Source organism: Ostrea edulis, chromosome 7 (assembly GCF_947568905.1).
Source record: "Ostrea edulis chromosome 7, xbOstEdul1.1, whole genome shotgun sequence".
Lineage (NCBI taxonomy): Eukaryota > Metazoa > Mollusca > Bivalvia > Ostreida > Ostreidae > Ostrea > Ostrea edulis.
The window spans coordinates 3,256,484-3,274,083 of record NC_079170.1 but is presented as its reverse complement, the minus strand read 5'-3'; the positions used below and the strand labels follow the sequence as shown (position 1 = coordinate 3,274,083).

General features: G+C 34.7%; 1 protein-coding gene and 1 long non-coding RNA gene across 2 annotated transcripts in view; both read right to left on the bottom strand.

The window, feature by feature from the left end:
* The window catches only part of LOC130047667 (uncharacterized), a 151,431-nt gene that overhangs the window by 62,374 nt on the left and 71,457 nt on the right, over positions 1-17,600 (bottom strand). The gene's annotated exons all lie outside the window — the stretch shown is intronic.
* On the bottom strand, positions 4,252-16,069 carry LOC130047655 (uncharacterized). The gene is made up of 5 exons (XM_056143027.1): positions 14,723-16,069; positions 14,154-14,286; positions 13,244-13,380; positions 11,447-11,621; positions 4,252-7,286 (listed from the first exon to the last, which is right to left on the bottom strand). The coding sequence occupies exons 1-5, from the start codon at positions 15,989-15,991 to the stop codon at positions 7,021-7,023; spliced, it is 1,980 nt and encodes a 659-aa protein (XP_055999002.1). The 5' UTR covers positions 15,992-16,069; the 3' UTR covers positions 4,252-7,020.

The window sequence follows — 17,600 nt, the reverse complement described above, 5'->3', positions numbered from 1 at the left end:
TACTGTCAATTTCATGACTAACTTGGTAGACAACAAAAGGCTTAATGTATAGATTGACATTTTATAGAAATTACCCATCCTCATTTGTAGTCCTGTCCAAAGCATCTGTGTCAACCTCCATATTGTCCTCATTTTCAACATCATATGTTAGTTCCCTCCTTGCTCTTTTCTCTGGTAAAGGATGCTTGAATATATCCCGCCTTGGAGTTGTTTCATCTGTCCAGTTGAAAATGGATGGAACACTGCCTGGTTTCAATGTTTTTCTTAATGGTGTCCATTTAAAATCTGTATTCTTGAAATGTCGTGAACACACTACTGTATGCTCAGTTATCTGCAATGATAAGTCATGCTGGGTTCCTCATGTCACTTATGCTATTTGACCTAGTACTGAAAAGATTGTTCTTTAATTGCCAAATGTGATTATTATTAGGCACGTAGCTGCCTATATTTAACGCAAGTACACAATTGTGTACACACCATCTGCTAGAGAGATATACAATTGAAATATCTGTACCTCAAAAATACATCAGTCATTCAGAAGTCCAGTTTGAATTTCAAATCATGTCGAATACCACTTTAATGTACATCATATATGTACATGTCGTAGACATATCTAGGCTATTCTTTGTTATCAATAATATTCATATAAGTAATTTAAGATAAATGCATAGCTTTATAAAGTTAATGTTTATATCAAATCAATTTTTTTTAATTCTATGCATTTGCAATTACAAATTCAATGTAAACTAGCTTAATTAAGCTATTTCCATTAAGCTTAATAAAGCTATAGGCCTATAACTAAAACTATTGAGATTGTCCTGGACCTGTAAAAACAGTTCTGTATCAAGTGAAGTATGTGGATTATCATATAGATCTCCGAAATTTGGAACCTCAACATTTACAGGAGCGACCATGAATAAGACATTTCCCGCCATTTTTCCAAAATAAGCCTGAAAACTGTCAAATGTCATACAGCTTATTGCTCAGGAAAAGATGTGCGCATTTGCGCGGGTATGTTAAGGCAGGTCATGCTTCATTTATGCTGGTAAACTGCATAATTTTTAAAATCTGTCTTACACAGAGAGAGGGAGCTACTAACTCTTAAAAACTATTTTGGTTGTTTACATGAGAACATTTTGTATCATAACAACATGACAAACATGCGCTTCCATATGACGTCATTGCATGACTGTTATAAATAGATCATGGAGGTACCTTAATAGAAAATGTAAAAGTAACACATTATCCCAAGATTTAAATATTGGTCTAACTGGCGATAATGACGGTAAAACACCCATAGTATATCAGAATTACTGATAGAATCCTACCACTGTCAATAAGAAATAATTATTGAACATTTAAACACGAAACCATCTAGCCCATGTTTTACATTTTGCACTGATGGCTGATGCTATGCAGTTTTCTTTAAAAGTTTTCTTAACAGACGATTCTATCAGTAATTACCGTGTACATTAGTTTATGACCTTTCAAACGGTGTATAAAAAGTCTCTAAAAGTATACGGCCAAATGTGCTACTTTTGCAGTTTTATTTCAGTCTGTGACAGAGGAAAATCAGATCGACATGCTAAATAGAATGTTTTCTCCGTTAAACAAAATTGTCAATGAAAGATATCAACATAACTTCTTAATATCAATAAATTCTCAACGTTTTACATATATATTCCATATATCCCATGTCATATATTTCAAATACTCCACATTTTGTCGATATTTGCATGGCACATATAAACAAATTCCTTGCATGTGTCAACGTCACTCGATGTATAGTCATGACGTCATCAGTTTACTTTCATATCGATCAGACAGAAATTGCACAACAGCAGTATAGCATTTCGAATTTCGTTGGATCTTAGTAGCTGCATGGTTTATTTTATGCATAAATAAAACTTAAATAAAAAATAAAATCGAAATTTAATATATACTTAGTGATATACTAGATGTCACATTGTTTCGCGGATTTTATCCCAGTCAAAATTTTCATAACCTGCCTTAACGTACCCGCATGTCGAGCAAAATGAAAATGATATATGGAACGCCGCAGCTGTCTTTAGGCTATAAAATATGCAGTATATTGTCACTGATATATAATATCAAGTTTATTCCTTATTCAATGGGTCTATTCTCTATACCATTAAGGCCATTTTTTATATCATTACGTCTACTTGATATAATATGTAGTGAAAAACCAATAACATGATGTCAAATCAATGTATTACATAGTTGGGTATACATAATATTCAATCTAAAATCTATAATATGTTGTCGAGGTTGTATTTCATTAAGTCATATTCATAAATCAGAGGGTTCAGACGTTATAAGATGACGTCAAAACAACATGTCACTCCGTCGTTTTAAACAACGACATCAAACACACACAATATCAAGTCTATCCTCTGTATCATCAAGTTCATTTATTATGACATGCAGTGAAAACACTATAATATGATGTCACAACAATAATTATACAGTTGAATTCTGATATAACTTGTGAAAACTATATACCAATAAGTCATTTCTGCATGACATGTGGTTCAAATGTATCCACATGATGTCAAAACACCTTACTATCATTTCATTTTCTTATAACAGTTTGATGTGACTGTATGTTATTAAGTCATTTTTATATGATAAATTGCGAAAACGTTAAAATATAGGGTTTTAATTCTATATCATACAATCGTTTGCATATAAAATGTAGCTACATCATTTAATACACTGTCAAAACTATACACTACGTAGTTACTTTGATATATAATGTCGTGTATGTATATCATGTGTTTCGAAGACTTGCATTTGAAGTTTTTCACACAAGAGTCGATGCTTTGTATAAATCCATTTGAAAATGTCGGAAATGCGCCACATTCTGGAAGAGCTGGGCTTTGGAGAATACTCTAGACACTTTGAAGAGCAGGACATTTCTCCTGACATTGTGGGTTTATTATCAGCTGAAGAAATGAAGTCATTGGGAATTGGTAACAAGTCTGACATGGTTAAACTAAGATATGCATGTGTTTCATATGGTCCTCGAAGACCCGAACAAGATTTTTCTAGATTTGGTCCAAAGGAATTTGTAGTTCCGCAGAATGTCCTAGAAAACCTCTTAAACGACGGGTTTTCAATTAAAGAAATATCAAGACTCCTTTCAATCTCCGAAAGCACGGTATATCGCAGAATGAGAAAGTTTGGAATGTCCAAGAAAAGTTTTTCCGATATAAACGACATTGAGCTATATAATTATGTTTTGGATGCGTCAAACAATTTTCCATATTGCGGAGAGAACATTTTAGGACAAATAATAAAACAGAAAGGTATAATTGTCCCACGCTGGCGTCTCAGAGATAGTTTGCATCGTGTGAATGAGACGGGTGTGAACGAAAGAAAAAGGGGCAGATTAAAACGCAGAGTCTATGATGTCAGAGGACCAAATCATCTATGGCATATAGATACCAACCATAAACTCATTCGGTGGCATTTGATCATCGCAGGATGCATTGATGGTTTCAGTCGTTTGATAATTTTCTTGAACTGTCTCGACAATAATAAAGCTGGAACATTGTTGAAATGTTTTACTGAGGGTGTTTCTCAATTTGGCCTTCCACTCAGAGTTCGTTCAGATAAGGGATTAGAAAATACTGCAATTGCTGATTTTATGATTGCCAATCGAGGAATTGGCAGAGGAAGCATGCTTACTGGTAAAAGTGTGCACAATCAAAGAATAGAGCGCTTGTGGAGAGATGTCTATACTGGTGTGTTGGCTCTTTTCTACAAATTATTCTACTACATGGAAGATGATGGGATTTTGGATCCACTTGATGATTTGCAGATAGCAGCTCTACATTATACATACATTCCATTTATAAATCAGAAACTAAAAATTTGGCAAGATGCTTGGGCTGGACATAGAATGAGAACAACAAAATCGTCCCCGAAAGCTTTATGGACCTCGGGACATATTCAGAATCCTACGGGCATAGACTTTGTCAATGCAGAATATGGAACTGAGGGTTTTGGAATAAATTCCAATGATCATGATGATGTAGATGGCAGACCAATCATTACCTCCGTTTCAGATAGCATGATCACTTCCGCTTGCAAACACCAACTTGACCAGGAAATAACTAGTTCTTGGAATTCTACAAATTTTGGAATTGACGTTTACTTAAAAGTCCTTGATATAATAAAGAACCATCAGTAAAATTGTACAAATGAAAATAAAGAGACAAAACAACAACTTTTAGAATTATATTTAATGTTGTAACAAATCAATAGTGTAACTTACACAGAGTTTTCTATTCAAACAAAACCTAATGATCAACTCAAATGAGTTTCATCTACTTTTGGCTTGTTGATACATTGCTGCAATTTCTATCAATGTGTGTAGATGAAACATTTTTATTCCTCCCATAGGATGGTATCCTCATAAATAAAATTTATAATCATTCACTTCATACAAAGTACATGTATTGGCATTAGAAAGTTCAATTAATTGTCAGTAAGTTATTTACCACCCCACCCCCCAATTATGACAAGGTTTTTTTTAGTTAATATAAAAAATCATAAACACTAATAACTTAAATACTTGTGCTTCCTATCAATTATAAATGTACAAATAAAGAAGAGACCAAATGACCATATTGCTCTTAAAAAACCCAGTATGAAACAGGTCCGAAATATACATGAATATGAAAATTTATTATGAATGGACAAAAAATATATCCTGCATCAAAATGAAGCCTGTTGCTGAAAGCTGACTTGCACAACCATGTGATGGTCTTTACATGTACAAGGTGCATAAAAAAGTGATACTTCACAACATATTTGAAGCAAAAACAAAAAAACACTTGTCTCCTTAAGTAATATTTCATCTAAAATGACGAAGTTTAGCAAGCAGTTATTTTCTCAAAATGGGGAAAATGAAAACTCTTGCAATGTTACAAGTACAAAATGACCAGACTTTTGACTAGAAGGACTTTGAGACAGAGTTATACCTGTAACTTATGGCAAGATGTAGAATACAAAAAATCATAAAGTAATGGATTTCAATTACATGTGGCATTGACAATAATACACATGTTAAATGTAAAGGAAAAACAATCTTCGACCTGCTACAATATAGACAACCACATACTGCCCAAAACAGAAGTACACCCATATGGGGCGATTCCCCATTATAACATGACGGATTAAATTGTTACAAAATCGCATCGGATGGCTTGTTACCAACCCACTATACGGTTATTTTGGACCAGCCCTCGAGTCACAACCCTTGTTATGAAATTCAAAATTAGTGCGTACTTTTCTGCTGTTTTTTATTATACATTTAGTTTTTATACAGTTTCAGTAAAATTTAAGAAGTAAAGACAATAATCATTATGATAATGTTGGTCCCACCCTCAAACCAAAATCCCTACCCCTGTGATTATGAAATTTGTGTAAAACATTTAAATAACATCATCTTTATTGCTATTGATAATAAATTGAGTCAAAAACTACTATCCAGGGTATTATGAATTTATAATTTTGGTGGAGGCGTTCCTGCTCTTCATATACATGTAGATGTGTAGTTGTAAAGAAAGGATTTTTGAAAATTAATTGATTTTGGACAGTTTTTGCCCTGCCAGTGGTTCTTGAGAAGACTATTTTTAAATGACCCCACCCTATTTTTGCATTTTTGTGATTATCTCCCCTTTGAGAGAGGCATGGCCCTTCATTTGAACAAAATTGAATCCCCTTTACCAAATGGTGCTTTGTGCCAAGTTTGGTTGAAATTAGCCCAATAGTTCTGCAGGAGAAGAGGAAAATGTGAAAAGTTTACGACGACGTTGACAGACAACTGACAAATTTTGATCAGAAAAGCTCACTCGAGCCTTCGACTCAGATGAGTTAACAAGAGGCCCATGGGCCACATTGCTCACCTGAATCACCTTGACCCATACCTGAAGACTTTCCATATATATGTGCATGTAAAACCTTAGTCCCCATTATGGCTCCAACCTACCCCTGGAGGCCATGATTTTTGCAAACTTGAATCTACACTATATCACAAAGCTTCCATGTAAATGTCAACTTCTTTGGCCCAATGGTTCTTGAGAAGATTTTTAACGATTTTTCCTATATATTTCTATGTAAAACTTTGATCCTCCCTTGTGGCCCGATCCTACCCCCGGGGGCCATGATTTGAAAAACTTGAATCTGCACTATGTCAGAAAGCTTTCATGTAAAAATCAGCTTTTCTGGCTCAGTGGTTCTTGAGAAGAAGATTTTTAAAGATTTTCCCTATATATTTGTATGTAAAAATTTGATCCCCTATTGTGGCCCCATCCAACCCCCGGGGGCTATGATTTTATCAATTTAGAATCTGCACTACCTAATAAAGCTCATCTATAAATTTCATCTTTTCTGGCCCAGTGGTTCTTGAGAAGATTTTTTAATGACCCTACTCTATTTTTACCTTTTCTTATCTCCCCTTGGAAGGTGGCCTTTATTTTAACAATTTAGAATTCCCTTTACCTAAGGATGCTTTGTGCCAACTTTGGTATTCTATACATTTAACTTTGAAATTCTATTGTGGCCTCATCAACTCCCCTGGTACCAATATTTGAACTAACTTGAATGTGCATTATTATACAAGAATGCTTTCATATCAATTGGTCAGGTTCTTACTACACATTTTGAAGGAAGATCTTTTAAGATACATTGTGTAAATTTACATCAAACTTTGCACTAAAAATAGTCCTGTCCTGACCCAGACCAGTGCACTTTACTAGTTCTTCACTATATATGAAGATTATTTTATATTGATATAACAAATTTCTTTTAAATTCAGCAAGTTTTATGAAACAAATCCCCTAAAGCTGTACCCATGGACCCTACATACAAACTGTAGAATTTTTTGTAATAAGTATGTGGTGATACTTGTATAATTGTGTTACATATTCTTATAAAAAAAAATTGAGACTTGATTGGGTGATAGAGAATGACTAAAAATTTGTTAAAAACTTAATGCAGTCCATAAAAGAGGTTTAAGAAAGCATAATCATATAATTCAAATAGCTTTTCATCTAAAGGAAAGTTCACATTTAAGTCTGGTTTTGGTCTTGGAAGCTGGAGAGAGTTGATGCATGTGTTGGCAGTTGGAATGAATGAGTTCATGACTTCTGGAAACTGGATAGTGGGTGGGATTTTGAACCCCAGTAGTGGCTCCTCATCAGCTCCTGTCACAAACTGTAGTACGTTTGCTAAGGACAAGTGTTCTCTCCGACCACCTGGAGAAGAAAGAACTTTACTAGACTTTATTTATGTTATTATATCATAATATCTGTGTAAAAAAATAAAGTAAATTGTCATTATTTTCAATCAGTGATTAACATTACATTAATAGCACCATCATGAAACAAGAGGCCCATGGGCCACATCGCTCACCTGAGTCACCTTGGCCCATATCTGAAGACTTTCCATATATATTTGCATGTAAAACCTTAGTCCCTATTATGGCCCAAACTACTCTTTGCAAACTTGAATCTACACTATGTCAGAAAGCTTTCATGTAAATGTCAACTTCTTTGGCCCAATGGTTCTTGAGAAGAAAATTTTTAAAGCTTTTTTCTATATTTGTATGTAAAACTTTGACACCCCCCCCCCCCCACGGCCATGATTTGAACAAACTTGAATCTGCACTATGTCAGAAAGTTTTCATGTAAAAATTAGCTTTTCTGACTCAGTGGTCCTTGAGAAGAAGATTTTTTCTATATATTTATATGTAAAACTTTGATCCCCTATTGTGGCCCCATCCAACCCCAGGGGCCCATGATTTGAACAAACTTGAATCTGCATTATGTCAGGAAGCTTTCATGTAAATCTCAGCTTTTCTGGCTTAGTGGTTCTTGAGAAGAAGATTTTTAAAGTTTTTCCCTATATATTTGTATGTAAAACTTTGATCCCCCCTTGTGGCCCCATCCTACTACCGGGGGCCATGATTTGAACAAACTTGAATCTGCAATATGTCAGGAAGCTTTCAGGTAAATTTCAGCTCTTCTGGCCCAGTGGTTCTTGAGAAGATTTTTAAATGACCCCACCCTATATTTGCATTTTTGTGATTATCTCCCCTTTGAAAGGGACATGGCCCTTCATTTGAACAAACTTGAAAGCCCTTCACCCAAGGATGCTTTTGGCCATGTTTGGTTGAAATTGGCCCAGTGGTTTTGGAGAAGAAGTCGAAAATGTGAAAAGTTTAACAGACAGACGAACAGACAGACAGACGACGGACAAAAAGCGATCAGAAAAGCTCACTTGAGCTTTCAGCTCAGGTGAGCTAAAAACACACCCAGTCACCTTTTCAAAACCCGCTTGGACAGAGACCCTGATAAACTGCGAGAAAATGGATATATCGAAGCTATAAGCACTGGTAGGCCTATAGCATACATTCTGTTTTGCTCTTCAAATTCAATACACACCCGGATCAACTGACCTTCACCTTGTAACAACATATATATTGACGATACAATGTAACTTCTACCAAATGGTAGATTTACAAAAAAAATTAGAGATACAAAATAATTGAACTTTTAATTATACAAATAATAGAATATTGTATTTCCTAACTTTAAATTGAATTATAAAATTATTTCCTTAATGATATTGCCCCTAAGTGAAGAATATCGTTAAAACAAGACGTCTTTTTAGGAAACGAAGTTTGTCAATCCTTGCCATTTCTACATGCATTCACAGGATGCGACACGTCAAGAATGTTCGGCATCGGAACGGGTCCTGTATACTTAAGAAAGCAATGGAATGTCAAAATGTAGATAAATCGGGAACAAATTCTGTATATGATTAGTTTTTAAATGGGGGCAGGCTACTGACAAACAAGTTGATGGTGCAGGGGTTCAACTGTCTCGTTTAAAGTCAGCATTTCACAAATTCTAGGTCGTTATAACAATCTACTTTGCCAATACAACATCATTGGGTCAAATCTGTCTGATTTGTTTAATATCGATTGTTGGGCCGTTTTTTGGCACAATGGTATTGAATAAGGGTAACTCTGTTTGCCTGATTAAGATATAGGACTCACGGCGGGTGCAACCGGTCAACAGGGGGTGCTTACTCCTCATAGGCACCTGATCACACTTCTAGTATATCCAGGGGTCCGTGTTTGCCCACCTCTCTATTTTGTATTGCTTATAGGAGTTACAAGATGGATCACTGTTCGTTATCTTCACCTTCCTTAATGAGGATTCCATAGAGAAAAAGATATCTTCTGGTGTCGATGTCATATCGACTTTGTACGATGGAATACCATAGAGACACCTATAGGAGATTTGCTTTGTGAAGTATTGTCTAACACAATATCATTTTTATACGTTCAGTCATTGCCACTAACTACTAATTACAGCTGCAGAAGAGGAGCACTGCAAGAATTTTTTTTAAGTCATACAGTGGACTAAAGAAATAATTAATTTGGATCCTTCGAACTGGGGTTTATCACTGCTTTCAGCAATTTTTGTATCCGTTAACGAAATTACAAGTCGCGCCAGATAAACTTTTGAACGTTATTCGCTGTAAATGCAAGGTAAATTGTGACACTAGCCGTTGTACTTGTAAAAACATGGACTGAACTGTACTGCAATTACTAAAATGATCACTTATATAATTATCGGGCATGTAGCAACAATGGCTCTACCCCCTTTTATCATTACATGCAAAGTTGATAAATTTTTAGGCGCAGAGGTCGATTTTTAGACAGATTGGTTGCCCTCCCTCCTCTTTTTAAAAAAAATAGCATTGTCGTGAACTGTACAGAGTGGAAGTGTAAAATTGAACTGAGAGAACAACCTTAGCCCCCCCCCCCCCCCCCATATCAAGGATTTTCATAACTTTGGATTAAAATTTACTTGTCAATTTTCAGGCAATATTGTGAAATTATCTTCAAACTCCCCCACCCCACCCCATTTTTTTTTTTACGATGCTCGTGCCCGATTCATTTTGCTTTTAATTCTATGTGTCCATTGTTTTTAAAACAGATTACTTCTGAAATTCTCGATATTAATTGCACAATAATTTGGATAGAACTATGTCAAATACGGCTATACCCCCCCTCCCTCTTTCCCAAACTCTAGAATTTGACGAAGTGCACGTATTAAAGATTTCTTTATAAAATCGAAGAAACTGAACCTTGTTTCGTCATAGATGTAGTACAAACTATTATAAAACTCAGCTTAATAAAGAATTGGTAACGTAAGCTTTACTATACACTGTTTTAAATATGTGAAACATAGGACTGGAATGGTAAGCGCATCATTTTACCCCAAAATTCCAATTTTCCCATTGAAATACAAAAGCCGATTTTTAATTTGTTGTTTGCATGTGTTTTCTTGCATGAATAATCAAAATTTAATTTCTGTTGCAATTAGTTTGAGGTTTTGCTCATATATGAGCTAGATTGACTAGACTAATTTTAGCTCTTTTTAGTTCTTTTGGCCTAGTGATTCTTGAGAAGATTTTTAAATGACCCTACCCCACAGGGGCTAAGCCGGTTTGGGCCCGAACTCTGTGATACCATAAATAGAGAAAGGGGTCAAACTCTAACCCCAATCAAAAACTACCCACTTGCTTCAAATGCCTAAAAAAATCAGAAAATAAGTGCAATATGCGTAATTTACCGGTCTAATTCTAATTTCTGTTTGTCGTTAACTTTATACAATATAGTGGTACTATCTAAGTAGAATTTCATGTTATTGTCGTCAATATTTGATCATTTATATAGTTTTGTGTAGAAATCATACATTTTACCTTAAATATCATTACAAATAGTGGCAATATTATCTTCATATTTGATACATTTAATAATATTATTTTCTTGGTGGGAAGATTCATGTTTGAGAAAAAAGGACAAATTCGTTTCCCCTTCATATATCCATTTCGTGTGGGACCTAATCTGTGCACCTTTGGCTTTTTTATTTATCAATGTGAAATTTTAATTGATAGGTCCAAAATCTTCCACACTAGTCTGAATTTTGCTGCTGTCTTAGGTGATAAACCACCTGGTGAACTGGACTGGTAAATGTCTTAGTAAAAATAAACAAGTGAAATCGAGAGAATGATGATGTATATCTCTGTTATTTTAAGAACCTGTGGATTGAAATTTGGCATGCAAGTAGTTAAGACATTAATCTATGCAAGGAGACCGGTAAATTATGCATACTGCACTCATTTTCTGATTTTTTGGGCATTTGAAGTGAGTGGGTAGTTTTTGATCTGTAAATGAAATGTAAAAAGTGTACAGACAGACGGACAGACAGACAACAGGCGATCAGAAAAGCTCAATTGAGCTTTCAGCTCAGGTGAGCTTAAAAACCAAAATGTCTACCTGGACTCTTTAAAACAGGAAAACATTCTCAAAACCGTTACACAGACTTGCATGTCTTACTTGCGACTTCTCTTAGATATCGAACAAATGCAGCGTAGACCTTCTTTTCAACTTCAATGTTGTTGCTGCCCTCTTGAGAAAATTGAGGCTTTAGAAGGAATGTGAGCATCCTAAATGTCAAGGGTAATGAATGTTTTTGGAAAAGGTACAGAAAACTTGGAAGCTGCATACAAATCTAAAAGAAAAATGCAATAGAATTAAGAATATACTACCTTTGATGAAAGTCGTCATCATGCAATCTTCTGGGGATTTACTATGTCAATCAATCTCAAACAGCATGAACTTGAATATCTTTAAACCCACACTATATTTTTTCCCTAATGCCATATTTTCAACAAGCTTTCATATCTATCTGATAGTTTGGGCATTTACTGGTACTGAGAAAATTCTAAAGATGTTTTCCAATATAAATCTATGTTAAAATCTATGCCCCTTCGTGGCCCCAGAGAATAGTTTGTGAAATATACAGAATCTGCATTATACTCAGTATAAGGATGTTTTCATATTGATTTGACAATTGTGGGAGCAGCCCGAGTCCACTGATTGAACAATTTAGAATGTACAATAATTCTTTCACAGAAGTTTTGTAAATTCTTGTGAAAGATTTCGAATGATCACTACATTGTACCTATGTTCAATAATTCCTCCTCCCTTTCTAAATGCCAGGGTATGGTACACATGTAGATATGATTTAGTAATTTTTAAAGCCCTATACACAAGAATGCATATGTGTGCAAGTTTGGTTCAATCTACAGATGATATCTAATAATGTGAGAAGTTTACAGATTGTGACAGACAGATGGGTAGACATCAATCATTAAGTGTTAAAAAAATCTCACATATTAATAAACCTTCAGCACATATTTTCATTGATTGTAACTGTTGATCGATTCCAAAATAGCACACAATTACTTATGTACACAGCATTGATGGCAAATTCATTACATATAGGGCTGCGACGATTCAGGGTTAGTTCAATTCCGTTTCGATTCAGAGCAGCACGATTAAGTTAGATTACGATTCAGTTCATGTTCGGTCCAATTTATTCAATAACAGTACAAAAATTTATATTCTTAATGAGTAGCATACTTCATCTAATTTCATTCAAGTTTTATTTAACTATATGCCGTCATTTGTAAACATCATATCTATAACTGCATATTTTAACTTTGATAAAAAAAGAAAACATTCACTAACAGTCTATTAAATTTTGTTATATTAATGTGCAGCATAGTTTTTGGATTATCATACAAATCTATTAGTCAATCTAAAATGTATATGATATTGTTTTCATTTATGTCAAAATTCAACAATTCTATCATAATCAATTGAGTCTTTGAAAATCTTTACTTCTCTCTCATATCAACTGTCAAATCATTTAATCTGTGTCATCATCTACGATCCCCAGCACTGACAGAAAAGTCATAAATCATGTAAAGATACACTGCAATGATCTGGCTGATCATATTCTGTTGCCCAGTTGGTACATGTATCTGAGTGGTGAAAATGTTAAATCTCAACAGTCATGATTTGATTCTCTGTTGTATAAAAATACACGTCTGCACATCCGCCATACTTGTTGTTTTGGTGCATGCAAAATCTAAACCAAACCGAAATCCGGAATTTGTAATCAGTACATAGAATCGAATGGTATAAAACTCAATGTATTGGAATTTTCGGTGCACCGCACAGCCCTAATGTACATATATCCATAGCACTTTTTCCAGTACATGAGTAAATTTGATATTCACACAATTATGAAGGTCTTTGAAATCAAAATTATACTAGAAGTATTACTGTATACAGTCCCAATGTCTCAAGCCCTCCTCTCAAGCTTGTTATGCATGGATTGTCTGTGGAATCAGAAAATATCTTCTGGATTACATCTGGGTCCAAAAAAGTTGGGATTTTGCCATTTTGTAGAATACTTAAAGCTGCAATACAAACATACTTGTAATCACATGCATTTAAACTCCAAAGGTCTGTAACATTATCATTTATAATACATTAAGATAACATTCAAGCTTCTATGTAAAAGAGTTCCTGTTAGCTTAACTTAAGAGTCTCCCTAAATTCTGAAATCAGCTTTAATTTACATTGTACATCTTAGTATCTGTATCATAATTTATGATAAGTCTTTTTTAAAACCCTACTTTCCCTGAACAAGGTATTTCATCGACCAATCAAGGGCCCCGGAAGGCATTATTAACAAAAAGAAGCACATTTTAAACATTATTTCTATAAAAACTCAACAATATTGCTTATTACAGAATCATAACAAGGCATCATTGTCTCTAGTGTTGATGATGAAATATTTCTATACTTTTGTGTAAAAGTAGATGTTAATAAATGTACAAAATTTTATTCATACAATAACAAGAACATATAATTCTATTAGATATCGCTACCCCACCAACCCCCTAAAAAGAAAGAGAAAACAATTAAAATCATGATATTATACACCAGGAGTACTTTAATATGATTATTCAATATATTGTAACATTTGATTATTCATATGTTACATTTATAGTAAAATTGGGAGGGTACAAAATTTATAAGGCAAATCCCCCTCCCCTTTTGGTCTTTTGGATGACAGTTTTCAGGCCAAAGTGTCTTGGCTCTTTGCACTGAAATTTCTTGTTTGACATTCGTTTAAATGTAGTTACTTAATTAGCACACTATTATAAATTAAAAGTTTAATACAAACCAAAAGTCTTTCCAACAACTTCATAATCTTCATGAAGTAATTCTCTCAGTCCACTGTCAAAATATTTCTCCTTGATGGTCTGCAAAACTAATCTGAAAAACTCCTTCCTGGGGCCTCCATAATCTACAGCCGTCTACAACAAAAAGTATATATATGCATATAAATTTATGCATAATTACATAGTTTGTAAATCCAAATCTTGATACAATAATAAAATATCCCCCCTCCCAAAAGTCAATATTCACTAAACTCAACAATATTGTCATCTGTTAGTGCTTTCATCCTTTAGAATTTTGACAGTCACACTTCATATAATAAAACTTTAGCATTCCTAGGTTGTTTCTCTACTCTTCAGCCATATTGTTAACTTCGCTAGCCAAGGGTTTGTGATCCGCCGCTCCGCTTTTCTACACCTGTAGAGAAGCGGAGAGGATCATAAACCCTTGGCCACCAAAGATGCCATATTTGATGTCATAATCACCCCACATTTGTTCTTAAAAGTAATTTGTTACCATTTTTTTCAAATTTTATCATCACTCTATATGCATTTCTTAAATATCTATACCAACCTCATCATAAAACTGTACTTCTAAAGTCTTTCTAAGATCCTCAATTCCTTTGATTTCATCAAACGATGTCTCCAAAAGATGAGTTCTGTCTACCAAAATGAAGTTTGTGTCGCCTTCAGAACTATTTGTAACGTCAACGACTTCCAAAGGTCTACCAGTCACCATTTCATTTTGAACTTTACGCAAAATTTCAACAGGGTCCAATATATTTTGTGTTTTGCAAAAATTAACTATTCTATTTGTCACACCTGTTACAGTTTCAACATGCACAGGGGTTGCAACACTTTCATCCTCGATGGATGGGGTTGTAACATTTTCAAACTCTATCGATGGGGTTGCAACACTTTCGATATCAACTGTTGGGGCCACTCTAAGGGTAATGTCATTACTTTCGAATAGGCCCTGAAAAAAACTCATTCCATTAACATCAACTGGTACATCAGTTTGCACGATTTGTGTTACTGGCACTATACTGGTAGTATCAACATCTGTAGAAACTGAGGGTGCTTGGTCACATGTTTCTGTGTGTTTTCGTAGTTCCCTTACTAAAAATTTTCTTCCACATGTCACACATTTTTCTTCAATGCTCAATTCTGCCAATTTTTCAGGACGATTAACGATAGCTTCAGTCGATAAATTTTTCTGTATTGGTCTAATGTATATGGTAACCTGTGGGTTCACATTTTTCTGCAATTCTTTAGCTGACCATGAACAGTTTATTAAAGTTAAATCTCTGCAGTTTTGAGTACTGCGAAGTAATTCAAAACCACCCCCATCTGCTAATTTTGGAAAGCCGACAAAATCACCATCTTCATTTACTTCTTTCGAAATAAGTGTTTCTGCTAATTCCTTCTCATCATCAGATTTTTTCAAAAGAATTTTTTTCTTTCCTAGTCCTGCTTTATTCAAAACTTCTTTTTCGTTGCCGTTTGGGACACTCTTCTGTCCTGTGTGTGCCAAGCAGAGAAAATGCAGCGTGATAAACTTTTCTTTCTTACGTGATCTTTTCCCAGGTTTACTTGCTGAAGTGCGAGAATAAGGGCTGAATAGGCGCGATCTTTCAGAAATGACAGAAGTTGAAGGTTGATGTTTCCTTAAATCGAGAAGTTGTTTCAGTTTATGCCTCAATCCTATTGTTTCTATGCCCAACCTTTTTAATTCATCGTCCGATAACATACATGTCATTTCTTGTGAAACGTTTTCCCTCTCGAAATTTTCAAGAACGTTAGGTATACCTAATTCTTCAAGTATTTCGCGTAGGTCCTCCATGTTTTATGACTTTTCGCGCCAGAGGATCGTGTGGTTTCGCCCCATAGGTGGTTTCGCCCCAATTTAATACAGGTAACGTATATAGTTGAAGACTGCGCATGCGCGGATCTAGAGGGGGTGGGGGGTCCGGACCCCCCCCCTCCCCCGACCCCCGAAATTTGCAAAGATAAAAAAAATTACAATATAACGATTTATAAGAAAATTGAGTTGACTGTTATTATATTATATATAATAGGTTCGACCCCACCCCCCCTGGAAAAAATTTCTGGATCCGCGCCTGCTGCGTTATTTATATAGTCGGGTCCCCCCCCCCCTTTTACCTGTGTAGAATCTCTTACATATTTTGACTGTAAACAAATTTCGAAAATGAAAAATATATTTTTAAAAGGTTTTTAAAACTGCGAAATTAGAAAAAGTGCTCATAATCTCAGAATTGAAAGTGAGAGGTAAGAATAACACTGACGGAAAGAAAGTTATACTTAAAGGAAATAGGGAAAAGAATTTGCAAAATGTGTGATAGGAATTGTGTGGAATTTCAATCGGCGATACCACTCGACTACTGTGACTGGGGCGAACATGTAATTGAGGCGAAACCACCAGGATTCGGCGAGAGAAACTCCGAATGCACTTTAAATCATTCGGAATACAACAACATAATATATAAAACCAACATAACGGTGTTTTGTCTTGACATCGTATAATAACGTAGCGGTATATGTAACTTATGAACGATGAAATGAAACCTAACTTTGACAATGTGTTATAAATATTTCACAGCGCGTCATTTAAAACAGAGTAAATAACAGTAAACACGAGAAACTGATATAAAATTTTTACTTAAATTATTATACATTGAACCACATGTCATGTGAAAAGGATTTAATGATGTATTGTTGTGACATCATATTATAGTGTTTTCACTGCATGTCATAATAAATGAACTTGATGATACAGAGGATAGACTTGATATTGTGTGTGTTTGATGTCGTTGTTTAAAACGACGGAGTGACATGTTGTTTTGACGTCATCTTATAACGTCTGAACCCTCTGATTTATGAATATGACTTAATGAAATACAACCTCGACAACATATTATAGATTTTAGATTGAATATTATGTATACCCAACTATGTAATACATTGATTTGACATCATGTTATTGGTTTTTCACTACATATTATATCAAGTAGACGTAATGATATAAAAAATGGCCTTAATGGTATAGAGAATAGACCCATTGAATAAGGAATAAACTTGATATTATATATCAGTGACAATATACTGCATATTTTATAGCCTTAAGACAGCTGCGGCGTTCCATAATGATATATATTGTGAATTATGTTAAGATGAAAAACATACTTGAATATGAATTTGCTCGACGCATGCGCTGTATGTTTTCGGAAAGGAAAATCACCCGAATTTGTGGATATTTTAACTGAAAATGGCATTTCTGCAAATTTATGCCAACTTTTAGCTCTCGTCACATGACACAAATCATTTTGCTGATCAAACTGAGCAGATTTGGGGTTTGCTAATCCATTCCTTATTTGAATGCCAGGGTTTGAACTCCAAGTGAAATCATCGATATTTTGGGCCAAATGACTTTA